Source organism: Ambystoma mexicanum, chromosome 11 (assembly GCF_040938575.1).
Source record: "Ambystoma mexicanum isolate Mex_15411 chromosome 11, UKY_AmexF1_1, whole genome shotgun sequence".
NCBI classification, from domain to species: domain Eukaryota; kingdom Metazoa; phylum Chordata; class Amphibia; order Caudata; family Ambystomatidae; genus Ambystoma; species Ambystoma mexicanum.
The window spans coordinates 870,149,878-870,175,884 of NC_090934.1; the positions used below are offsets into that span (position 1 = coordinate 870,149,878).

At 48.4% G+C, this 26,007-nt stretch overlaps 1 protein-coding gene across 1 annotated transcript in view; it reads right to left on the reverse strand.

Annotated features, from left to right (window-relative positions):
* Positions 1-4,239: 4,239 nt before the first annotated feature.
* The window catches only part of LOC138503863 (interferon-induced transmembrane protein 1-like), a 114,752-nt gene continuing 92,984 nt past the window's right edge, over positions 4,240-26,007 (reverse strand). Inside the window, exon 2 of the mRNA XM_069623922.1 lies at positions 4,240-4,830. Coding sequence (XP_069480023.1) covers positions 4,660-4,830 — 171 coding nt within the window. The 3' untranslated portion in view covers positions 4,240-4,659. The remainder of the gene's footprint in view (positions 4,831-26,007) is intronic.

A 26,007-nucleotide genomic window follows, 5' to 3' on the forward strand; every position in this document is an offset into this window, starting at 1 on the left:
CTGCGGTCATGTGCTGTTTTCCTTTAAAAACTTGATGGACAGAATGGGCATTCCGCTGGCACAGGAGAAAACGCAAGGACATCCAGAGGTATTAACCTTTTTAGGTATTCAAATAGGTACAACGAAGGGTACTTGCAGGTTGCCATGGGAGAACGTTTATGAGTTGATTGCTGAGATAGAGAGCACCTTATCAAAGGACAGGACCCATGTTGGAAAGAGTCCAACAATTGTTGGGGAAATTGAATTTCGCTGCCAAGGTTATTCCTGCAGGGTGTTTGCTCACAGGTTGGCAAGGGCTACAGCTGGAGTTGCACAGAGGCATCACCATATCCGGCTGGGGTCAGGCTTAAAAGAAGACTTACAAATGTGGCGGTTGTTCCTGTTAGGGGTTAATGGTGTGCAATTGTGGAGAACCCCGTGACAAACGAGTGGGGAATTGCAGATATGCTCTGATGCTTCAGGTAATGAGGGATTTGGGGTAATCCTGAGCCAGGAGTGGTGTACACAGAAATGACCGACAGAGTGGAACAAGAAGGGAAGGACAAAGAATATCATTGCGCTTGAGCTCTTCCCATTCTCATAGCACTCGTGCTGTGGCCCAAGAAATTGGAAAACAAAAGAGTGCATTTTGGTCTGATAACAAAGCAGTGGTTCAAGCCATAACTTTAAAGTCTGCATCATGCCCGGCTGTCCTAAGCCTTTTGAGGAGATTGGTAGAGGTCTGCTTATACAGGAATATCAAGTTCACGGCTCGGCATGTGCAGGGTGTTGTGAATGTTGCTGCTGACGCTTTTTATCGTTTTCAGCGGCGCAAGTTCTGGGAAGCACATCCTATAGCCAAGGAGGGTGCGCAGTTCAAGAGCAAGTGCTGGCAGATGGTGTTGTGGACAAGGCACTCTGGGACTTGTGGGAGCGATCGTTCACACCAGGCGCTAGGTCCAGGTAGCAGCAGGGCTACGGTAAGTTTTTGAGTGAGTCAAAAGCATTGCAGAAAACAGACTGTGCAATAGAAGAGCAGGTGCGTGAGTTTGTGGCACGGGGACACATGGAAGGGAGGAGCAGGAATTGGGCGGTAGGGCAGCTGGCAGCCATAGCCTTATACTGCAAATTAATGGGAAAAGGTGACCCCATCAAAGGTTTTGTGGTATGTATGGCATTGAAGGGATGGGGTTGGTTAGAGGGACCCAAGCAGGATGGGTGGAAACCCATTGACTTTGATTTGTTGCAGAGGTTAATGCAGAGTATGTACGGATGCATTTTTAGGTGGCATTATTTAGGGCAGCATTTGCACTGGCATTTTTTGGGGCTTTTCGGGTCAGTGAATTAGTATCAGCTGGCAGGTGGGACCAAATGGGGAAGGCCCTCACCCCAGATGATGTGCAGTTGGCGTCAGGAAGGGGGGTTCAAGATCAAGTTGAGTCAATGTAACACTGACCAAGAGGGTAAAGGAAAGTGGGTTGTTCTGTATTGGATATCACCCCCCGCCCCCCAGTGATTGCTGTCCTGTATCACTCCTGAGGACCTTCTTAGCAATCAGGCCCCAGCAGCCGGGCCCCCTTCTGAAGCATGCTAGTGGAGCAACCGCCTACCAACTACCAATTTAGGAAAATTCTGTCAACCACACTGGGAGCTGCGGGATTACCTGGTAAGGACTGGTCCTCCTACAGTTTTCGAATAGGTATTGCCACCACTGCCTTTATGCAAAGGAAGCCTGCACAAGTGATCAAGAGCAGAGGGAGACCTCAACACTGGGAGGATTGACTTGCTGATTTCTGCTTCTTGGACACTGTATCCCACTATGCTTTTGTACCAACAGATGAAGCTATATGGATTGTGGGTCATTTGTTTATTGCTCGTGCTGAGATAGCAGCCCATCAATGGATCTTGAGTCCCGGTTTAGGACTTCTAAAAAACAGGGTGATTTGGCTCGGGTCACCTGGGATGAGGTAGCACTCCTAGTTGCCCACAGTGCACAGGCAACTGCAGAGGAGCCCCGCACCCCGAGTTCTGATGGTGCATTTGGGTGGAAATTACCTTGCCATCATGGGGAGGGGCCGCTTGTTGGCTCAGATACAAGTGGTTCTGCGCATCTTGGCACAGGAATTGCCCGACACAGACATCATTTTGTCAGAAGTAGCGGCCAGACTAAAATGGCAGGGTACAGCATCCCACACAGGTATGGAGAAATCTAGAAGGATGTTGAACAGGGGAATTGGGAAATTCACAGAAGCTGAGGGCTTGGGATTCATTAGACACTGTTGCTTGAATTTGCTCCCTTCTCACTATAATACTGATGGGGTGCATTTAACCGACAAGGGGAATGATCTCTTCTCATAGCAATACTTGGGAAACTGTTTAGGCTGGTTGCAGTATTTCCAGGGGAATATACTGCAGGGTCTAATAGGAAAGTGTTCAGGTACATACAGAACATCCTTTGGTAAGTATGAACTTCAGTATGTGGGGGTGTGGGGCAGCAGGGTGGCCACCCCTACAGCGTGGCAGAATTACGGGCCGGGGAGGAATATGATGTTGCGGTTTCGGCCGTGGGCGGTTTCCGATGGCTGCACTAAAGCCAAATTCGGATGACGGGCACTGAGTCGTTTATGGACAGTTGAGACTCCTCGTCAACGAGATACAGTGGTCCCAAATAATCACTGCTTATCAGTTTACAATCAGAAGCAGAAATCTGTTAATCTGCATACTGGAAGTGACAAGTGCCCCCAGAACTATAATATAATGACAAGCCCGACAAAACGATGGGCTACCTTTAAGGAGATGTGTCTTTACTTAGGGCTGGGACCGCCCCCACAATATTTTTTATGACTCCAATAAATGTAATCTTGTGTTTCCGAATATACACCATTTATCCTTGTGATTCAAAACATTCATAGATGCATGACACTCAATTCTTGCAAGCACGCTTCATCCACTCAATAGCTGTCATATTGCACCTTTCCTGCCATCGTTGCTCACTTTGAAGTCAATCCTTCAAAGTTTTCTTTTCACTAAAATCTCACAAATATGGCCTAGATTCATGGCTCTGGAAGGAGATTAAGGTTGTGTAATACTCGCAAACCAGCACAACTCACCTGGACACACTAGAAACCAAGCAGCCCATTCTTTAAAATTTCACCAAGGCTTATTCGGACTTGCACCCCCAGCCACACAAACACGTAGTCGTTCAACTACAATTTGTGAAGCACCTATGCATACTTACCTGATGGAGTTAATTAGAGCGTGCCACTGGAATCGGATCCTCTAGAAGCAGAAAATCCACATTTCAAGAGACTTCGTGCATAAACCATGATGTGCCATTTAATCTTATTTTCCAGAAAGAAAACGTGGTTACAAAGCACTACGTGGGAAATTTTAACACTGCCCCTGGGATTACTCATCTCTGGGCCCAGATGTTAGCAGTCTTATGTAGATCTTCAGTGGGAGAATCTCGCTGCAGCCTTCTACATCAGGATCTTGTAGGGCAGTTTTTGTACTGGTGACCTTTGCATGTAAAGGTCACTTGCAGGGTGGAGATGTTTGGAAACGCAACTTCTGTTTTTGAGGTTCACTGGCAAAATCATGAATCTAACTGGGTCAGGAGTTCTTAGTACAATGCCAGATGGGCACCCACATCCTCGGCTTTGCATAGGTCATGTGGAGGACATGGATCTCCACGTCTTCAGAAGCAAGGTGGTTGAGCTGTGCATTTAAACTTCAGACTCATCTGCAGAAGTCGTTCCCTATAGGCTTGAGGGATGGGTCCTGTTTTTTCCAGGGGAATATACTGCAGGGTCTAATAGGAAAGTGTTCATGTACATACAGAACATCCGAAAAGTAATATTTAATAGAGTGCATGCCGAGGTAACAGCATCATTATTATCCCTTCATGCAACTCAAAGTCACTGCATTGGATAATTATACAGAGGAGTTCGGCATTTTCGGTGAAAAATGTAGGCATTACTTATATATGAGGCTGTTATTAAGATATTGTATTATAAAAGGTTTATGTGCGTGAAGCATGTTGGATTATTTCGATTTTGTGTAGAGGTTACTATTACAATATGATACTGAAACGCTCAGTCAGGAAGAGTGGCATATCTTTGTACTGGAGTCCGTTTGTTATCAATATTTATGGTGGGGGAAATGCGGCAGGAGATCGTATTGACACACAATAATAGCGGTCCATGGTGGTACACTGAAATGCAGCTCTTTAGCTACAGAAAAAAAACACACCACCATAGCTAGACACAAACACTTCTTATTTATAGTGTTAACACACTCACTCAACCAATAGATGTGTATGCTCGCCACAAAGTCACAAATACACAATACAAAATACAACCAGGAACACAAATGTGGTATATATTTCACTGGTGCCCAAAACACCCCTTAAAATGCAGAAAACTCCCATATAAAAGACAACAAAACGGTTATAGTCTAAACTTGGAAACTCTAAACTCTTTTGTTTGCTCAGTGTAGGTACTGCTACAAAAAAAGCTATCCCTGCTATAATGCAAGCTAGTTCTACAGAGATGCCTCAACTCTCCAAGCGTGCCAGGATGGTGTAAAGTTAGAAGTCATAGTAGTATATTCACAGTGCTGGATCGGAATACTGTGGTTTGGCAGGTAACTTCCCAGATCCAGGCTCCCAGAAGTTGTGGTTTAATTCAGCCTGATTACACTTTGCAAAACAATCACACCAGTGGCCACTAGGACGATGAAGAGGAAGATGAAGAGCAGGCTCAGTACAAGGGCTGTGATATTCAGGGACTTCGCTGTTGAGCCATAGCTGGTGGCCCCGTTAATATCCCCCACAAACTTTCGATCCCGCGCCTAAAAAACAAAAAGAAGAGATGTACCGATTAGAGATGAAGACAGCATGTAAAGAAATCAGAAAGACTATGAATGGCAGTAGTTCACAAAGGTCTAGGTGTGGTCAGCAGTGCATTGCATTCTACGGCAATATATGGGGTATTATATAGTGTGAACCCATCAAAGAAACATGGAATTGTACGGGTCGTTAAGGGCAACATAACATGAAAAGTGGGTTACAATATGTGACATGGGATGAACCAGCCACAGGGGTGGGATGTGATGTGAGGATGCGAAGACCTAGTGCCAACAAGCTATTTACTGGAGAGTAAAGTATTGCCTTCCTAAACTGCAGTTGGTGCAGACTGGATTGACAGCGGGATGGGGTTCCAGTAGGCAGGGGAGAGGCAAGTGAAAGCTGTTTTCCTGTGTTTTATTTTGCATACCAGTTTCATTTTGAGCCTAGAGATGTCCTGGCTCCTGTAGGAGAAACAATTATTCTGCTAGGCAGGCTTGTGTGCGAGTGGTGGTTGCCTTATTGGTAACACAGGGAATGGTTGTCTAGGACAGGGGAGCCCGGGAGACTCAAAGCGGAAGACACCGCAATCATAAATACAACTAAGTTGTATTTATGATTTCCTTGTTTTTCTTTTTAAGTTTCCCGGGCTCCTCCGGCCAGGGGGAGCCCGGGAAACTTAAAAGAAAACCATGGCAATCCTGAATACAACCGTGTTGTATTTATGCTTACGCTGGCTTTTGCTTTGAGCCCGGGAGACGCAAAGTGAAAGCCACTGCAATCATAAATACAACCTTGTTGTATATATAATTGCAGCACCTTTTACTGTAGGCAAGTCCTGGCAATTATGAATACTCTGCCGGATGCCAGGGAAGTATTCATAATTGCTGCGACTTAGTTTCCTGAGCACGGGAAACTTAAAAAGAAGGTCACAGCAATTATGAAAACTCCACTGGCAGCCGCCGGCTAAGTATTTATAATTGCTCTACCTTTCATTTTACGTTTTCTGTGCTTCCCTGGGATTGGGGAGCACAGAAAACAAAATGAAAGTGAAGGCAGCCTCCTCTCCATGTTAAGCTCTGCTCTGGCTGCAGTGCGCAAAAGCTCCCATTTGGGGGCTTTTGTTGCTTGATTAGTGCCACCAGAGCAGAGCTTTACATGAACAGGGGAGGCTGCTTGAAATCACAAAATAGATGCCCCCATGTAAACTCTTTGAGCCTCATTTGCTCAAAATGTGATAGGAACTTTCTTTAACCAGGTGTTTATGTGCAACGTCTTCTCCTCCTGTTGCCAGAGGCCTCTTGCGTGGGCCCACCACAACCGCCCAGAGAAGCGTCCGTCGTGACCGTCTCCGGGTGTGGTGGGGTCTGGAAATCCACGCCTCCGGACAGATGTGAGCGGACTCCCCACCACTGTATCGATCGGCGGAAGCTCTCGTCGAGATGAATCTTGTACTGGAAGCTTCTCGACATGTTGCCCTTGATCACGAATCGCAGGAACTTGCGGTGACCCTTGTGGATGTGAAAATAAGTAACCAGCGACGATACAATGTCCCCCTCTTCTAGCTGTCCTAGTACGTGCTGAAGAGTCACCATCAAGAACTTTTGGGACTTGATGTACTTGTTCAGACGACAGAGGTCTAGGATGGGCCTCCAACTGCTGGTCTTCTTTTTGACGAGGAAGTAACAAGTGTACACTACGGAACCCCGGAGCCTCTTTGGGACGAGCTCTATCGTGCCCTTTTTTTAGCATGGCCCGCACCACCAGCAGCAGCTGAGGGACATCATTTTCCTGCTGGGCTACTTGTGGTATATGGGTACACTTCCATTGAAATTCCAGGGTGTGTGCGTGGGAGAGTGCCCAGCACCCAACGGTCGGTGGAGATGGTCTTCGACACGCTGACGAAGTTCGCCAGCCGGCCCCCCACCAGGGTGCACGGGTGGGGGCCTGACGCCACGGCCGGTTCAATCCTGTTTTGACGTCAATGTGCCACCTTGGGGACCTTGGTGACGACTACGTCCTCCTCCAGATTTGGCACGGCCCCTGTAGGTCACCTGGGCCGAAGAGCGGGAGGGTTGACAGTAGGACAAAGCACCTCCACCGAATCCTTCTAAAGAACCATGGGATTTTCTGCCAGAAGGCCGAAAGGACGGCCCTGTGTCCGCCTTGATGGCTTGAAGAGACTCCACAGTCTTCCCAAACAAATTGTCCCTATTGAAGGTCATGTCCAACGCCTTCGACTAAACATCCTGGTGAAAATTTGTTGCCCTCAGCCAGCCCCGCCGACGAAGGCAAACGCTGTTGCCCATTTGGCGGAAACCCAGTGTCTGCGATGTCACCGTAATGGCGTGGTCCGATGCCACCTCGTCTTCCTGTAGAATCTCCAAAGCTTCTACCCTGCGGTCTTCGGGAAGGAAGTCCAGGATGGGAGCAACCTTGAACCAAAGCTCCCAGTCGCAACGTGCCACAATGGCGAGAGCATTGGCAGCCTTGATGGTAGTCGCTGCCGACGTGATAACTCTTCGCCCCATGGCATCCAACTTCTTCCCCTCACTGTCTGGGGAAGAGGAGGCCACCGAAGAGGAGGAGCCCGAAGACTTCTTCTTGGCTGCTGCCGAAACCAGAGTCCGGAGACGGTTGGGACTGCAAGCACTTAGGCGCAGAGTCCAGCACCCTGTACTTCTTCTCATAACGGTCCCTCTTCGCCGGGGCCGAGGAAGGGTTCTTCATGAGGGACAGCCCCTCGTCTCAAATGTCATCCAAGAGCGGGATCGAAAGTACGGTCTTCCTCTTCGCCTCGCGGCGCTGATATAGGAAACCCTCTTTCTTCTTCTCCTCAGGGACAAGCTGGAATAGCTCTGAGGCCCTGGAGATCATGGTGTGGAACAAGCCTATCTCGTCAGGTGGTGAAGATCTGGGAGGCGGAGACGGGAGATCCCCAATCCGCTGTCGTCATCTGTGCCAGTGCCAGTCGCCGCCGTGTCAGGATCCGTCTCATCCTTCGGGGTGGCTGGGGGGATTTGGGGCTGGGGGAGAGGGAGGTGAGGGGTGGCAAGGAGGCGGAGGGTGAACTTTCCTCTTCTTAGCCGGTGTTTCCTCTGACGGTACCAGCATTGAGGGGGGGGGGGGGCGTCGGTGCAGGAGGCATCCTCGTCTGGATCTACGAACACAGAGTATGCAAGGCAATGAGAATGTCCACCAAGATATATCCAGGTGGATGCTGAGGCAGCTGTGGCGACAGAGGAGAAGGCGGTTGTGGCCTAGGTTGGTCATCAAAGCCATCTGCGCCCTGCTGCTCCTCCGTCTGCTCGTCGTCACCTTCATCATCAGGATCCTTGCCGCAGGGCCCGCTCTCGATGCATTGTTCCTCCTGGAAGGTCTGGAAGTTGGTTAGCTCCTCGTTTGAGGAGATATCCGTGCCCTGGACGGCCACCATGCCCCCCCCTTCTGTGCGACCAAGGGAGACAGTTTTGGTGAAATGATGGTCATCATCTTCTATGCCGTCTTTTTGATGGGCTGAAAGGAGGAATCCCTCCTAGCAGGCAGGGATAATCTCGCCTTTGGGCTGTGCCCTGCGGATCCGCCACTGCGGCCTTCGCGAGGGACGCCACCACTCCTTTGATGGAAGGTTGGGCCTTCGTCGGATGTACCTGGGCCTTCACAGCCTTGGTCGAGACGTGGCCTTCACTTTAGGGGGAGGGTCTGAGCCCCGCTCCCCATTGGCCTTCTCCAGAGGGCCTGACTGGGTCTTCTCCAAGAGTTTGCCCGGATGGTCCGACTTCTTCTTCTGCAAAGATCCTGAGCATTGGCTAGTGACTGAAGCCGATGTACTCGCCCTGGCCGCCTAGGAGCCTGTCGCAACGGCACTCCCGGTGACAATGGACTTGCGGTGCTTAGCCTTTTGTCGGACCCCTGCGGGAGGGGCGTCCTCAAAGGTCTTAGAAGACCACTCAACTTTCTTCTGGATAGGGGAGGCATGCTGCTGGGACTCACCCAGAGCAGGGGCCTTGGCCGGCAGCCACTCCTTGAGGCGCCTGTGCCAATCCTTCAGTGTGCAGGGCACCATACCCTGACAAAACGCACAGTTCTTCTCCACATGCGTCGGGTCTGTGTGCAGGCAGTAACGGCACAGGGAATGTCCGTCATCCGAAAATACATTCTGCGAGATGCAGCCGGAACAAATCTGGAAAAGGGGCACCAAGTTCTTCTTTTCCTACGACATGTCCACGCGGCGTAGGCCTTGAAGAATCTTCTGGAATCCTCCAAGAAGAAAACTCGACAAAATTCACCCTTGAGGGGCGCTGAAGAGTCCAAAAAACGGGTCCCTGTTAATCGGAAGGTAGATCGATGGAGCTTGAGGCTCGATTGACTGAAAAAATAGAGTAAAACTCTTCGAAAAAGCGCAAAACGCAGTAAAAGTTTTAGAGCTAAGCACAAGGTCTCCCAACACTTGAACATGCAGTAAAAATCGGAAGATGGCTGTCAGAGGAGGGGCTTAGGTAGAGGGCAGTATGACCCAGAGACCAGATTGGTTGTTAGGAGAACGACAGTTCAGAAGTGAAACTAAAACTGATTTTTTCTTTACCAAGGATTCCCAGCCTGATGACGGGGAATATTCATGAGCATTTGAATCCATGCCAGACCCCATGCTGGAGAATTAAGATGCTATGTTCGCTTGCACAGTGCAATATGGGGGAATTTTGAACAAAAAATCCAGGGCCTCTTTTGGTTCCTAGTCCACTGCCGCCAGTAACCCAGCTCAAATTAGGTCCACTGGACTTTGTATCTTCATAACTTGATTTGGGTATACCTCACGTCCAAACAATTAATCAGGTTTTGGAAAGAGGACGCTGTGGGGGGATATTTACGTTTCAAAGGTGTTGGCTATGATCCATTGAAGATACTTTAAGAAATCCGCGCTGACATGTGCTTATATATTTCATCTCTCTGAACGAAACCCAAGGTACCTAGTTTTGACAAGCTATTTGGAGCTGTATAGATAGGATCTGTAATCAATCTGACATTTTTCATTATATTTAGTTTGCATTGGTATGCATAGAATAGGGTATATCTATTACACAGCCTCCCACCTCTTGATTCTTCCTTTCAGTCTCACCCCTCCCTGTGGCCTACAATATTTAGTGTGATAGCAAGTTTGTAATTGCAACTATTCTGCACAATTAATTTTTACTAATATTTTATTTGGTCATGTCAATATTTGTCTGTCCCCACATCTTTGAAACTTCACAGTTTGAACACACATAATCTGCATGGTTTTCCTCTAGAACAATTAAATAAAAAAGGAAAAAGAGACGACTTACTGAGCTAATGAAGGAATTTGAAAAGGAACATGAACACATATATATATATATATATATATATATATATATATATATATATCTAAGGGAGGATTGGGGGGCTGGTGGGATGTCACATTAAGAGCAAGACCAGACTGAAAACTACACAAGGGGCGTAGACTAAAGAGCAGCCAAAAATACGGTGTATATTCAAGAGCCTAAACCTGGAACATGCATCTAGTATGCATACGGATGCAACATTACCCATAGTGGTAGACTGGGGCCAGTTAGCGGTTAGTGGGTGTGTGTGAGTAGGTGAGCGGGAGTGCTTCGCTGGTTAACAGATGCAGTTTAAGTCTGGTCTTTAATAATGCCACTGATGGGCTATATGTTGTTGAGGAGGGCATTCCATCGGAGAGGGGCAAGTATAGAGGAGCGGGATGTGGGGCATGGAGGTCAGGGGACATAGTTGTGCAGAAAGGACGACTGCACAGTGTAAGGAGGCTTTTTATATGGATAACCATTGAGCCTGGTGTCAGTGGGAAATTGATCTGGTACGTTGTAGAGGGTGTAAGTGGAGAACTTTATTTTGAAGAGAGAAGGAGTATGGGGGGATGGGCAAGGAGTAGGCTCGAATAGTAGCCCAGCTTGTTGAGCACAAGGGCAGATATGAGGGTTTTGGCTGATCGATGGGGGAAGGCAGAGGCGGATTCTCATTAGGTTGAGAAGGCGAACCCTGGCAGCAGTTGGAGCAATCATGACGATTTCCTGGAGTCCTACATCACAGTCAAAGAAAACCCCAAGGTTTTAAGTCTTGGGTGATGGAGAGAGGTGGTCAGGAGATGAGGCTAGGGTTAGCATTGGGAGCAGGAAGAAAGAAGATTTCCTTCTTGGTGATATTAAGCCTTAGACTGCATAATGGCATTTATCATGTATGGCTGAGAGGCAGTTGCATAATGCGCCCACAGAGAAAAAGGGTGAAGGAGGGAAGGTGAAACATCAGCAGAGATGTAGTATTGAAAGCCAAAGGGTGAGATGAGTTTGCCCAAGAAGAAGGTTGTTTGATAGATGCATCGACCACAGGACAAAAGAACAGCTAGGACCCACTGCTTTCTTTATTCCCCTCCTTTACACCAATTAACCTCCTTCTCCGCATGCCTCCTTTTCCCCTCCCTTCTACATGCTTCCCTTCTTAGTACTCCCGCCAACAGAGGTGAGAAGTGGGTCTAGAGCTGATCCTTCGGAGACTTGAAGTGGAAGAGTTCTGTGAGATGAAGATGGAGCAGTTAGAGATAATCTACCCACTCAAGAGCACTGTCCTTGAAGCCAAGGGAGGGGATTTGATGGTTTGAAGGGTGGCAGGATCGTTCATTGTATCAAAAGCTGCAGAGAGGGCAGGAAGTAGCAGGATGGAGGAGGGCAACTGAAGCGCAAGATTGTGGACAATGCTGTTAAAGACATCTCTATTATGGTCAGACGGCGGATTATTAATTAAGGGGACAACAGTGGCTATTCTGCAGCGGGCAGGGAAGAAGCTGTTGGAGAGGGTACGATGGAGAGGGTATTATTGAATGAAGTGTGAAGGGGTAGGAGTTGTTGGGCGCAACAACTTTGATAAAAGGGGTCAATGGGAGCGCTGGAAGAGTGAGTGGAGGATGGGTAGGAACTCATCGGGGGAGTGGGAAGGATAAGGTCGAGGAGGGGTGACAGGCAAAAGAAAGAAGGGTGTGCTTGGAAGAGCAAGAAGGTGGGAAAAGTATCACATATCTGATTTTGGAGGAGGCTAGAACAGGATAGGGAGCATTTTTTATTTATTTCTTTTTAAAATCTTTTTTTATTAGTGGTCCGGAAAACACAAACACAGCATCATCGTACAAATTTCAATCAAAATGATACGAAAATAGAGAAAATCAGTAAAAAGCAAAGAAAATAGCAGTACATATAGCCCGAATCCACCAGGGGAATCGGGTCTAAACATCACTGTCATCATCAGGGATCATATCACAAAGAAACATTCTGAGGGGTCCCCAAATGTCCTTGGGCCTGCTCACGGAAGGGTGTGTAAGGACAAACTGTTCTTCAGCCTCGTTTACATAGACCAGTTCACGGAGGAACTGCTTCACAGTGGGCGGTGCAGGGTTTTTCCATTGTTGCAGAATACATTTTTTGGCCACTGCACATGTGACATTAAACAGTCTTCTAATCTTTTCGGAGCACTTTCCTATATCCCCAAATAAGTATTTCTGTGGAGTCAACACCAGGGGAATTTGTGTAATTTCATCAAGTACATCTGCCACCTCCCTCCAGAACCCAGCCACCACCGGGCAGCTCCAGTACATGTGGAACGAGCCAGCATAATCTGTTTTGCATTTGGGGCATTGACTTGGAGCATCAGCAGCGAACTTGGCTATCTTGGCCGGGGTGTAGTGCAACCTATTGAGAATTTTAAACGGGATTACTCGCAGTCCAGCTTTTAAGGAGACTTTCTTGGTGAGAGAGCAGTACCTGTCCCAAGTTTTATCATCTAGAGGGATCTGGAGATCTCTCTCCCATGTATCTCTGTTCAGATTGGCCGTTGGTGAGTGTGTCTGTACTATGGCATATAGGCTGGACACCTTCAAGCGGCCCCCGGCCGTGATCATTTGAACGCAGGGGTGTGTAGGGGGTTCATCAGGGAAAGATGCCCAGTGTTTTTGGAAAGCCGATCTCATACGATAGTACTGCAGTACCCTAAGTGGGCCCCTGCCTAACGCCCCAGTTATCTGCTGAAGAGTTGCAAATTTCCCCTCAATAAACATATCTCCCAGGCGCATCTCGTCTACAGGGTCCCAGGCTGATCGCAGACAAACATCGTGTGTCGGGGGGATGCCAGGGTAGTTCCAGAGGGAAACCTCTGGGTTATATAGGGTCGACAATCCCAGTCTCTTAAATATTGCCCTCCAGGCACCGACAGTACAACTAACCGGGTTGAAATCACACTAATCCCTATAGTGGGCATCGAAGATTACAGACTGTATGTTCGTGGGAGAGGTGGTGAGTTCCTGTACATCAACACGCGGTGGGCCGCCCTCCCTGGAATACCAATACTTAGAGAACTTGGGCCTGGGACACATAATAATATAATTCAAAATCAGGGGTCGCCAGTCCGCCTGACGAGTATGGTTCAGTTATTTTTCCCCACCCAATTCTGGGAGTCTGCCCATGCCAAAGGAAGGCTGTAGCCATAGACCTCAGTTTAGTGAAGAAGGGTCTCCCCGGCCAAATCGGTATGTTCACAAACAGATATAACAATTTAGGCAAAACTACTATTTTAAGCACAGCTACCCTGCCATGTAATGATAACGGAAGGCGGTCCCACAATAAAAGCTTGGCCTTCAGGACCTGTAGTGATGCATCGTGATTATCCGCATATAGCCTATTCTTATCGTGTGACACAAGTATCCCCAAGTATCTGATGGACTCACTAGACCACTTCAGCCCCCCCAATGAGCCAGGGCAGCCAGTTGCCGGTGTAAGCGGGAAAACCTCTGACTTGTCCTTGATTATGGAGTAGCCAGAGTATGAAGTGAACTCTTGAATCTCCGCCATTACAGGCGCTAGGTTGTTTTCCTGCTCACGGATATATAGGAGCGTGTCGTCCGCGTATAGAGAGATTAGCTGGGTCGCCCCCTTTAGGTTAATGCCCCTGCTGGAATGTCGAAGCCTGACCGCTATTGCCATTGGTTCTATTGTTAGGGCAAATAGTATAGGTGAAAACGGGCAGCCTTGCCTAGTGCCTTGTCCCAGGAGAAACATGTCTGAGATTGCCTTGTTGGTTAGGACCCGGGCCCCGGGCTCCGTGTAAAGCAATTTCACATACCTAATAAAGTTCGGGCCTATCCCAAATGCCTCAAGTACTGCCAGTAAGTAGACCCAGGACACAGAATCAAAGGCCTTTTCGGCATCCAATGAAACGGCCACAGCGTTTCTTCCCGGGTCAATCTGGGCCAGTATGCCAAATAGCCTGCGCAGGTTAAGCGCAGTAGATCTAGCGGGGACAAACCCATTCTGATCCGGATGAACGAGTGTCGGAACCGCCGGTAAAAGCCTATTGGCCAGTACCTTGGCGAATATTTTGGCATCTGTGTTAATAAGAGATAGCGGTCTATAGGACGACATATCCTGTGGAGGGCGACGAGGTTTAGGAAGAACGGTTATCAATGCCTCTCTCATGGATACAGGAAGTATATTACAGTCCAGGGATTCTTCCCAGACCCGCAACAACAACGGAACAAGCTCCGCACTGTATTCCTTGTAGAACTATGTGCCCAGGCCATCTAACCGCGGAGCTTTATTGGACGTTAAATCTTTAATTGCCTCAGCAATCTCATCTACAGTGAGAGGTTGATCCACTGCCAGGCGGGTCTCCTCTTGGAGTTTCGGCAGCGACAGTGTCGCAAGGTATGCCCCTATCTCAGTAGCCGATTTAGTGTCTCTATTACTATACAACTGTTCGTAGAACCCAGCAAACTCAGCATTAATCTCGTTCTCATTGACCAACACCGCACCGTTGGGTTTCTGTATGCTGGTAATTTGATTAGTGTGTCTGTCCTGTTTGAGTAGATTAGATAGTGTCCTACCAGCCTTGTTGCCCTCGCCATATCTCCGGGCTCGGATTGGTGCGGCGATGAACTGCACTTCCCTGGACGCTAGTTTGCTAAATTCCTGGAGAAGTTGCTGTATGTCAGCTAATAAGGCTTTGTCATGGGTGCGAGCATAAGTGTCTTCCAGAACTTTCAGTTTACCTTCAGTCAGGGCCAGTTCAGCCCGAACTCCCTTAAGAAGACCCACAGATTTGGAAAGTAGCTTGCCCCTGACCCAAACCTTGAAGGATTCCCACACCGTGGAGCATTTATCGACTGAGTCGATGTTAATTTCGAGGAACTCAGAAATCTCAGTGTGCAGCGCCTCCACCACCCCGGGGTCCCTCAACAAACCCTCGGGCATCCTCCATCTCTTGGGGGGTCTAGGGCAGTTATGAAAGGTGACCTCCAGCGTTATAGGGGCATGGTCAGACATCGTGCGAGCCAATATTTCACATGCCTGTGTTCCAGCAATCAAAGAGGGGGAGACAAACCAGTAATCGATTCTGGACTCGGAATCATGAACCGATGAGTAGTACATGTATCCCCTCGCAGTCGGGTCGAGGGCACGTCAGGCATCCTCTAGGGCGAGCTGCGAAAGAATACTTTGCATAGTTAGGACAGACCTGCTTGGTGCTCTAACAGTCGTACTGGATCTATCAAGTACCGGGTTCATAGCCATATTAAAATCTCCCCCCCCAGATTATATTAGGAATATCGATCGCAGAGATCAGTTGGTATACATCTGTATAAAAGGCAGGGTCATCAATGTTCGGCCCATAGGTGTTGGCCAACAATATCTGCTGACCAGCGATCGAGCCCCAGACCAGAACATATCTGCCCTGATGGTCTAGTTTATGGCCTTCGAGTCGGAGCCCAAGATTCGGGTGTATAAGTGTAGCGACACCCCTGACCTGGGACGAGTAGTTGGTACAGAATCTGGACTTGCCCCAACCAGACAACAGTATATCGTTATCAGAACCAACAGTATGAGTTTCCTGTAACATAATAATTTGGGCACCGTGCCTGACTATGTAGTTTCCCACCTTCTTGGCTTTCAAACGTTTATTTAGACCACTTACATTCCATGAAACAATTTTAACCCTCAAAGCGTGAGCAGGACCTTGCAAAACAATTGTAAGGATAGTAACCCAAGACTCCCAGATGTCAAATCAGGCATACCGGACCATGTCAGTGCACTCCAGACCACTTGTTTCAACATAACTCATAACCATTTTCCAAACGGACCATCCCAGAACAGAGACCCGTGCAGTTGGGCAACCATCCAACTACACTCCATGGGGTTCGAAAAAAACAGTCCCCAACTTTCCCCATCCTCATCCGCCCACCACCCTCACCGTCTGCCCCAACTCGACAGTGTCTGATCCTAAACTTGTGGAGCACTCCCGGGGTAGCCATGTTGCCTCACATGGCCGCCAACCCCGGCAACCAACGCCACCTCTTACAGGAGATGGCTGACTGTAATCTCCCATCCAAAGGGCCCGTGAAATGGAGCCACAGAACCACTGAATGCCAAATCATGAACATGCGTGCTTCCTAGTCCGCAGGTCGGGGTCTATTGTTCGGGGAAGGTCGCTCCCCTCTTGGAGGGAGGGGTATAGAAGACTCAATATAGGATAGGGCTTCGGATGGGTTCTCAAAAAAGTGCGACCTCCCAGCATGTTGGATTCTCATTTTGGCCGGAAACATCAAGGCGTACGTGATCTGCCGTTCTCTGAGGAGCCTCTTAACAGGTTCATATGATCGTCTGCTCGCCTGGACAGAGGCGGAAAAGTCCGGATAGATATGTATGCGGTTTCCCTCATAATGCAATGTGCCAGCCTCTCTAGCCAGATGCAGGATTGTGTCCCTGTAGTTCAGCAGGCGAGCAATTAATAGTCCGAGGCGGCGCCCCCGGCTTGGGCGTCGGGGCAAGGGTACGGTGCGCCCTCTCAACAAGGAAGTGTTCAGACAATGCCTCAGGCCCAAATAAGGATTTAAGGAGTTCTTCCATGTGTTTCTTCATCTGGCCCTTGCCGAAGGATTCGGCCACTCCAACAACGCGGATATTGTTTCTTCTGGACCTGGATTCGAGGTCCTCACACTTGCTCTGTAGCTTGCTCATTGTGTCTTTAATATAGGATATATCACGACTGTGGTGCCCGATAGTATCCTCATTAACACTTATCCTACCTTCAGCCTCGGTGACCAGAGCACTCTCCTTATCGATCCTGGCTTTCAAGGAGCCTATAGTAGCTACTAGCTACTATCTCATCCAGTTTGGTATTTAAAGCCAGGAATCCATTCTGAACTAGCGTGGCCAGTTTGTCCTCTCTGTCCAACACATCCCGTTCAACCTGTTCTTCCTCATCTGGCTGCGTGCAAATTGCCACAGGATGGCTAGCCGTATTGGTAAATGTGTCCATGGGGCCCTTCTTCTTGCCCCCAGGGGTCTTAGAGGCTCTGTTTGACTTACCAGATTCCCCCATTATTGTATCTTGACTGTACGTGTATTGGGTCTGGCAAAGGATCTCCGTAGGGTCGAGGCCCAGCCCAAGGGAGCAGACTCAAGGGGTAAACAACAGAGTGCGCAATCAGGATGGAATAGGGAGCATATTTTGAGTGAGGAATCAGTTGGGAGGGTAAATTAAAGCTTGGGGTGAGAATGAAGAAGGGATACAAGACCAGTATAGTAATCAGAAATGGCAGAGTGAAGAGCATTGGTGCAGGAAAGGACATAGGGTGTCATTACAAGGTTGGCGTACAAGGTTGGCTGTAAGGGGTTAACGGCGCCGGTAAAGGTGCCGTTAACCCCTTACCGCCGCATTACGAGGTCTTTTAGTGGCTCCCACTAAGGGCGGCTGGTTTTACCAGTCGCCCTTAGTGAGAGCTGCTAAAGGACCAGCATGCCCGTTATTAACGGGCCCGTTGTTAGCATGGTCCCCATTCCCATTGAGCCCTATGGGGGCTCGAATAGGAATGGGGATGGGTTCCTGAATGGGGAAATACGCGGTCCTCCAAAGTTGGAATGGCCCAGTAATCCCCCATTCAGGGAACCCGGACCCAGTATGCGGTAAGGGGGTAGCCATGGCGCTAATAGCGCCATGGCTACCTACAACCTCGTAATGACCCACATAGTCTTATTGTCATGCGCAGACACTGGAAATTGTGGCAACGCTGGAAGCATGCATAGTTTCCTTAGTTTTGCCATTAGCGGTCTAGTGTTCCTCCAATTTGGCCGCCGGATATATATAGGGGGCGGAGACTCACATCTTTGTGTTGTATCCGTCTTAGGTGTACGCTCACCAGCACTCTCTGGTTTTACTACTGCTGGCTTTTCCCGTGTATTCTATCTATCTATCTACTTCTTCTCATTGTTTCCTCCTGGTATCTACCCCCTTGGCGGTCACCCGTTTGACCTCTCGCTCCTTTTCCACCGTTCGGGGTTTAAGGTTTGCATACTTCGGTTTCTCCTGTTACCTAAATCTATCTAAGGGTTTGGGCTTTTCTTCTTATTACTACTTTGTAACCCTTCTTGCAGTGTATTTTTTCCCAGCGTCTTACGGTCCACCGTCATCTGATCTTGTGGACGGAGACGTTCCCTTGCGTCTTCCGTTTACTTCCGCTCATTCCTCTTGTATTACACTTTCGGTATTCCTTTCTTCACTGTCCTTACCTTAAATCCACATACAGCTTCCTCTCTCATCTCTTCTTTTTACTCTGCTACCGCGCGTCTGCAGTTTAGACGGTTTCCTGTGTATTCTACCTCCGGTATCGGTCTCTTGTCTTCAGGAGATTGTACCCTATCAAGACAGCCCCCCTAGACACCTTGAGGCATCCCAAGGAAGGTGTACAACTTGAAGGATCTGTTATCTTGGTTATTCGAACTTTGTCAAAGGTGAAGAACTTACTTCCCGGAGTGTCCTGTTCTGCAGTATACCAGCATATTTGGACAAGAAAGCACCTGAACAAGTCTACAATCATCTGGGTTTTTTATGCCTTTGAGGCTTTTTCTCTGCATTTGGGGTAGTCTCCCCGGACTTAGGTTCATTTCTGGTCACCGTGGCCTCCGAGGGAGCTCGTCTTTGCCTTCATCAGAGAAAGAAGGAAAAGAAGCCCAAGGAAACCCTAAGATCCCGTAAGAAAAAGGAATCCGAAGTTCAAGACTGCTCTTTTGAAGTGAAAGGTGAGGAAGAGCATCGGGAGGGACCCATAGAGTGTGACACTTATAGGCAATCAGAATCATGGGTGAGCGATCAATTCCTCAGCGAAAGAGGTAGCAACACCTGGATGTCTTCGGTTTTGGGATGGCTGGAGAGTTCAGGAGTTGAGGGCAGGAGGGGGATGCAAGCAAGGATAGTGATGACCAAAAAAGGTGGCAAGTGTGTCAATGAAATTGGAAAGTGAAGAAGTGAGGGCTTGGTCAAAGTAAGGGGCCAAAGAGTCAGGTGCGAACATCCTTTTGGAGATGGATGAAAGGAGCAGACGTGCTCAATAGAGAGCAGACTAGTTGAGAGAGGATTGGAAGATGCTAGCGAGGGGGATCCCATTAAGGTGGCTTGCGCCAGGCACAAAACTTTACATAAATACTAGCACATGAAAGAAGTTGTGCCACTTTACTGACTTAACTATTGAGAATTACTTTTTTTTAAAACCAACTCAATAAGTGATCCTGGTAGCAACCATTAACCAGCTCCTCATTCCCTCCAATTACCCAGCGATCTAGCATATCTGTGGAAAAGCACGTTAGATATGGAACAAGTTACTTACCTGTAACTGTTGTTCTCCAGCATGGGTCTGGCATGGATTCACATGCTCATGAATATTCCCCATCGTCAGGCTGGAAATCCATGGTAAAAGAAAAAAATCAGTTTATTTTCTGAACTTTCTTTCTCCTAACGACCAATCACTGAGCTCTGGGTCATACTGCCCCCATCCAATGACTGCCCTCTACCCAAGCCCCTCCTCTGGCAGCCATCTTCAGATTTGGTAGCAACTAAAGTGGCAGTAGGATCAAGAGAAGAGCGCAGAGGGGCAGACAGGAGGGTTCGCATGTGAATCCATGCCAGACCCATGCTGGAGAACAACAGTTACAGGTAAGTAACTTGTTCCTTCTCTAGCATGGGTTCTGGCATGGATTCACTTGCTCATGAATAAAGAATGCATAGCAGTACACACATGCACAACCACGGGAGGTGGCAAGGCTCAACATAAGCATCTCTTACCTCCTTACCAGGCTCACCTTCAAGCGAACAGGTTGCGCAGCACTGCTTGGCCGATTCTGGACTCCTCCCTGGAATCCCTGTCGACGCAGTAGAACTTCAGTGACAGTGGCCCTCATTCCGAGTATGGAGGTAGTCATGGCGCTGTTTGCGCCATGACTGTCTCCCATACCGGTACCGACTCCGGTTTGGTGAAATGAGGACTTACCGGTCCAGTCCGACCTTGGCGGGACCGGTAAATCCCCATTCACCAAACCATTCCCCATTCCCATTTGAGCCCTCATAGGGCTCAATGGAAACAGGGAAGTTGCTAATAACTAGCTCTGAAGTCCCTTAACGGGCCCCGTCCTTAACACCAGGTCAGACCTGGCGTTAAGGAAGGGACCCGCTAAGGGACCTCGGAATAGGGTGGTTAGGGATTACCGGTACCGGTGTCCTTACAGGTGCCGGTAATCCCTTAGCACCAACTTTGGAATGAGGCCCAGTGTGTGATACAGCCAGAGAGCCACCTGGAAATGTAAACCTTGGACAGGGCCTTCCCATGGTTCACAGGACCAAAGTTCACAAATAGCTGAGAAGTTTTCCGGAAACTCTTTGTGCGGGCCACATAAAACTTCAGCGCTCTAGCCACATCCAGCAAGTGCAAAGTCCTTTCCGACGGCGACGTCGGAAAAAACACAGGTAACACCAATGGCTCGTTTAGATGGAAGTCCGACAGCATCTTGGGCACGAAGGAGGGGTGCGTCTGCAGCACCACCCTTGTCTGGTGGAAAGTTAAGTAAGGTTGTTTACAGGACAAGGCCTGGATCTCACCCACCCGTCGAGCAGAGGTGATGGCCACGAGGAAAGCTGTCTTCCATGACAAAAACTTCAGTGGAACTGTCAGCATAGTTTCGAATGGAGGGCCCATGAGCCTGGTCAGCACGTTGAGTTCCCAAGCCGGGGGCCGGCGCCTTCACCGGCGGGAACGAACGAAACAGTCCCTTGATGAATTCCTTAACAAGATGGTGTGACCACAACGAAGACCGTCCCGGGGATCTGGTGTAGCGGGAGATAGCAGTCAGATGAACCTTGATGGAGGCGTGAGCCAGCCCTGATTTAGCCAATGACAGCAAATATGGCAGTACTTGAGAGAGTTTGTGACCCTCACAGGTCGATCGTCTGTGAACGGCACCAGATTGTGAATCTCTTCCATTTGTGTCTGTAGCATTTTTTCTTTCACTCGTTCTTCTTGCATCATTACATTCATGCACTTAAAAGCCGTCTTGAGCTAACATTTAAACATTAGTAGACCCTTTCCCCTCCCCCTCCCCTTGAGACGAGACGAGTAATGCTGAACATAATTATGAAGGGTTACAAGTGTTTCAATTGGGTTTTCTATTTATGATGGGATTGTTCCTTTTTTGTAGATGCCCAGGAAGGTCCTCCCATTCCAGTTCTCTCCTAGGTGATATCTTGTGTAACACCCCTGTGAGTTCTCCATTTTGTATATTTCCCCAGCTTTTCGTGCCCACTGTGATTCTGTCGGGAGTGTTGATGATTTCCAAGTTTTGGTGATTCAGACCCTCGCCGCTAGCAATAGAAGTGTGGCATGTGGGGGAGTCTCACCCAGCGATCTTCTTGTTCTTCCAGGGTGAATAGGACTAATCGGGGGCGGACTCCCTTTGTACCCCGTCAATCCTTTTGATCCACGCTAGAACTTCTTTCCAAAATTCTTGGACTCTTGGGCAGGCCCACCACATATGCCTGTAGTCTGCTGGGGTCCCACATTGTCTCCAGCATTGGGGGCTAGTTTGGTTGAACATGTTGGCTAGGCGTGTAGGGTCATAGTGCCATCTGTGTAGCAATTTTAGGCCGTGTAACTTGTAGTGAGCGGAGATGGAGGTTTTGTGGGCCGATTTGCACATTTGCTTCCATAGGTGGTCGTTCATCTTAGGGCCCATGTCTTTTCCCCATCTTTTTTTCAGAGCTTCATCCCTTTTCTGATGGTTGCTAAGGAGGGTCTTGTATAGCGCAGAGGTGAGGCCTTTGGTGGAGGCGGCTTCACTAAGGATTTTTTCAAAGGGGGTTTATATTCTTTGCAACTTGTCCTTCCATTTGGGGGCCATCAGGACTCCCGTTAATTGTAGGAACCGGAGAGGTCAGAGGGGTTTTAGTTGCAGGCCTGTTTCAATTTCTTGATGTGAAATGCTTTGGTTCCCTTTTACCATTTGCCCTACTCTTTCCAGGCCTGCTTCAAACCATTTTTGGAAGCGTTGTGGCTCCTGGATTTCATTTCTAAGGGGGGAGGGGAGCCAGATATGGCTCATTGGCGAGGGCCATGTGGTGTGTCCCTTCATTTCTCTTTCGATCCACCAGAGCCGTAGTAGGGACACTATTGCATAATGGTTCAAAGCTTTCGCTGGGAATGAGGATTTTGAGGCCCAGAGCCATTCCCCAAGCGTTACGGGTCTCAGGAGGTGGTTTTCGATTGTTTGTGTTTGTCACCTCTTAGGTGGGGTACCAGGGCCCTGATTTGGGAGGCTCAGTAATATGTGTAGCTGTCTGGAAGCCCCATTCCGCCTTCCTCCTTGCACTTCGTCAAAGTGGTGTATGTTATTCGTTGTCTTTTCCCCTGCCACAGGAACTTTAGGAGTTTGGATTTCAGTTTGGAGAAGTGCTTTCCCGGGAAATCAATCAGGTGCATATGGTACAATACTTTTGGGAGAATTACCATTCTAATTGCGTTGAGGCGGCCTAGCCATGACGTCGTACATTTTTCCCATCTGTCCAAGTCTGTTGTGCGGTCTGATATTAGTGGGGGTAGGTTTGCTTCAAACAGATCCTTTGCTTTCTTTGTGATGTTGATACCCAGGTATGTCAGCTTTTGTAGCTCTGTTGGTACCCACCCCCCCACCCCCATTTTGGTTCATTGCTTCGGGGTTATCTGGCCTGTTGTAGGGGAAGAGCGTGGATTTCTCCTTGTTCACTTTTAGTCCAGCCCACTTGCCGAATTTGTGTATGGTTTTAAGGACTATGGGTATTGTGGTTGAAGGGTCAGCTAAGAATAGGAGGATGTCATCAGCGAACATTGCCAGCTTGTATTCGTTGCTTCCCACCGTGATCCCCTCCATAGTCTCCTCATTTCTGATTGTGTTTACCAGAGGTTCTATGGAAAGGACAGATAGGAGGGGTGAAAGGGGACACCTCTGCCTGGTTCCTCTGGATAGGTGGAACTCTTGTGATAGTGTACCATTTACCAACACTTTGCCCTTGGGTGTTTTATAGATCGCTTGGATTCCTTTTACAAATCGATCTTCGAAGCCCATGTTTTTGAGTATGGCCCAGAGAAAGCCCCACTCAACTCGGTCGAATGCCTTCTCTGAGTCCAGGCTTAGTGGTGCTAGGTTCCCTTCCTTTTCCCCTTTGTGTTCCATGATATCTAGCGTTTTACGCATGGCGTCTGACCCTTGTCTGCCTTTTATGAATCCAACCTGATCGGGGTCGTTCAAGCGGGGCATGATGTCCTCCATGCGTGAGGCCAGAATTCTTGTATATATCTTTGCATTCGTGTTCAGTAGTGATATCGGACGGTATGACTTGCAGCACATTGGGTCTTTTCTTGCTTTGGGGATAATTACTATGTGGGCTATTGTGAACGATGGTGGTGCCTGCCCAGTTTCTTGTATGTGGTTGAATAGTTTGGCCATGTGGGGGGCTAGAGTGTCTGAGAAATGTTTGTAGAAGCTCATTGTATAACCATCTTCTTTTGGGATGTGGGGGCTTCTAGGAGTGCCTGCTCTGTATTGGAAAGGTTTGCCTTGGCAATGTAATCTTGCATTTCTGTCTCTGCCTCGGAGCCCTCTGTGGTATACAGTTCTTTGTAGTAGTTTGCAAATTGGCTGGCTATTTACTGTGGCATAGTTCCCTTCTTGCACCTTAATCTTGTCAACCCATCTTTCCGCCCTTTGAGCTCTCAGTCTAGTGGCTAGCATCTTATCAGCCTTATCACCTTTTTCATAGAATTTCTGCTTTAGGAATTTTAGTTTTCGCGTAGTATCTCCAATCCCAAGTTTTTTTAATTCTTCCCTCTTTTGTTTGAGTGTGTCTAGGTGTTCCTTTCGATATGTGCCTTGTGCATGCAGTCTGTCTTCCAGGTTAGTTATTTCTTTGTTTAGCTTCTCCTCCGGAAGCCTCTGCCCCTTTTTTCCCTGGCACCCGCTCTCATCAATAGCCCCTTCCAAGTGGCTTTCCCTGCTTCCCATTGTGTAGTGGCTCCCATCTCCATTATCATTTATTTGGAAGTACCCCTTGATTGCTATTCTAAGTTCCTGATCAAATTGTTTGTCCCGCCATAGATATTCGTTACAATGCCATCTTGTGTCCCAATGTCCCCATCCCTCCATGCCTAGAGTGGTGATCACCATATCGTGATCGCACCAGCCGACTGGCCTAATGGTACTTCCCCTTATTCTTGGATGGAGGTCTTCCACCCAATTAACCTTTCTCGGTTGTTTGGGCGAGGTCAGAGCTGTCAGAGGGGCAGCTATGGTTCCATAGTCTGCCATGAAGTTCCGTTAATACCCAGTGAAGCGCAAAAAAGCTCTCAATTGGGTTTGAGTAGTGGGAGTATCCCAGCCATGTGCATCCTATACCTTACTGGGGAGAGGGTTGGATTTGACCCCTTCCTACCTCATGACCAAGGTAAGTGACATTCCTCTGAACTATCTGGCACTTGGTGGCCTTGATAGTGAGGTTAGCCCTACGCAAGGCCTGCAACACTTGATCCAAATGAGTCAAATGCTCTTCCCAGGTGGAACTATAGATGGCAATGTCGTCTAGGTAAGCCACACAAAAGGCCTCCAGCCCACTGAGAGCATATGGACAAACCTTTGGAAAGTGGCAGGTGCATTCTTCAACTCAAAAGGCATGACTCTAAACTGTCCTCCTACTAGGCACCTCGGCCAAAAACATTAATAAACTTCAAATCACACAGAACAACACCTTGAGAGCTGCCCTCAATATTCCTAGGAGGGAACACATCTCCTTAGCAAGAAAAAATGCCCACTAGGTCCAGACTCTCACCATTACCCACATATGCATATCCCATTCTGCCCCCAGCTACCTTACTGAATGTATACAACCAGTCCAGACACTTAGACCCAAAAGGGACATGTACGCAAACCAACTCTCAGTCCCCAAATTCAACAGAGCTAAAGCTGGCAGTTCGAGTTTCGAAGTTCTAGCTCCAAAATCTTGGAACTCTCTACCCCCCAAACTGAGAGCTGAAACAGCCCTCATGGGCTTCAGAAAAGCACAGAAAACTATCCTATTTAAGTGATTCCTACATATAACATCACTGCAATGAATTTTGGTTATAGCATACAACTGTACCTATGCTCATTTTTCCTATGTAGCCACGAACATTGCTATGTCTGTAACCATGTTCCCACTGTTCTCGTAATATTCTCCTATGCCAAGTAAACCTTCTTGTACAAGCGCCACGATAGCCCGAGGGCAGTTGTGTGCTTTAAAAATGCAAATAAATAAATAAATAGAGCCCCTCAGGTGTTGAGAACACGTTTTTTTTCCTTGGCCTGGTCCGTTACAGCTATTTGCCAATAGCCTGAGGTAAGGTCAAAGGTGCTCACATATTTGGCAGCACCTATGGTGTCTACGAGCTCATCAGCCCTGGGCAATGGGTGCGTGTCAGTTTTGGCGACGGCATTGACTCCTCGGTAGTCCACACAGAACCTCCAATCCTTCATCTTGGCGACTACAGCCTGGATGTGGTTCTTTACAGTATCTGACATCCGATAGCATCTGCTTTCGACAGGTACACTGTCACCAGTGTCAATTTCGTGCCTGCACAACGGGGCGAGGCCTGATATCAGTAAGAACAGAGGGGCATACTCTCCGGAGCAAAGCCCTGCAGGCCCTGTGCTGCTCTGGTGTCAGATCTGGAGATAAATGTACTCCCTCCACTGATCCAGAGGGTTGTCACGCAGAAAATCAGGAAGGGGCTCACTCTCATCCTTCTCTTGCTCTGAAGCAAAGCAGAA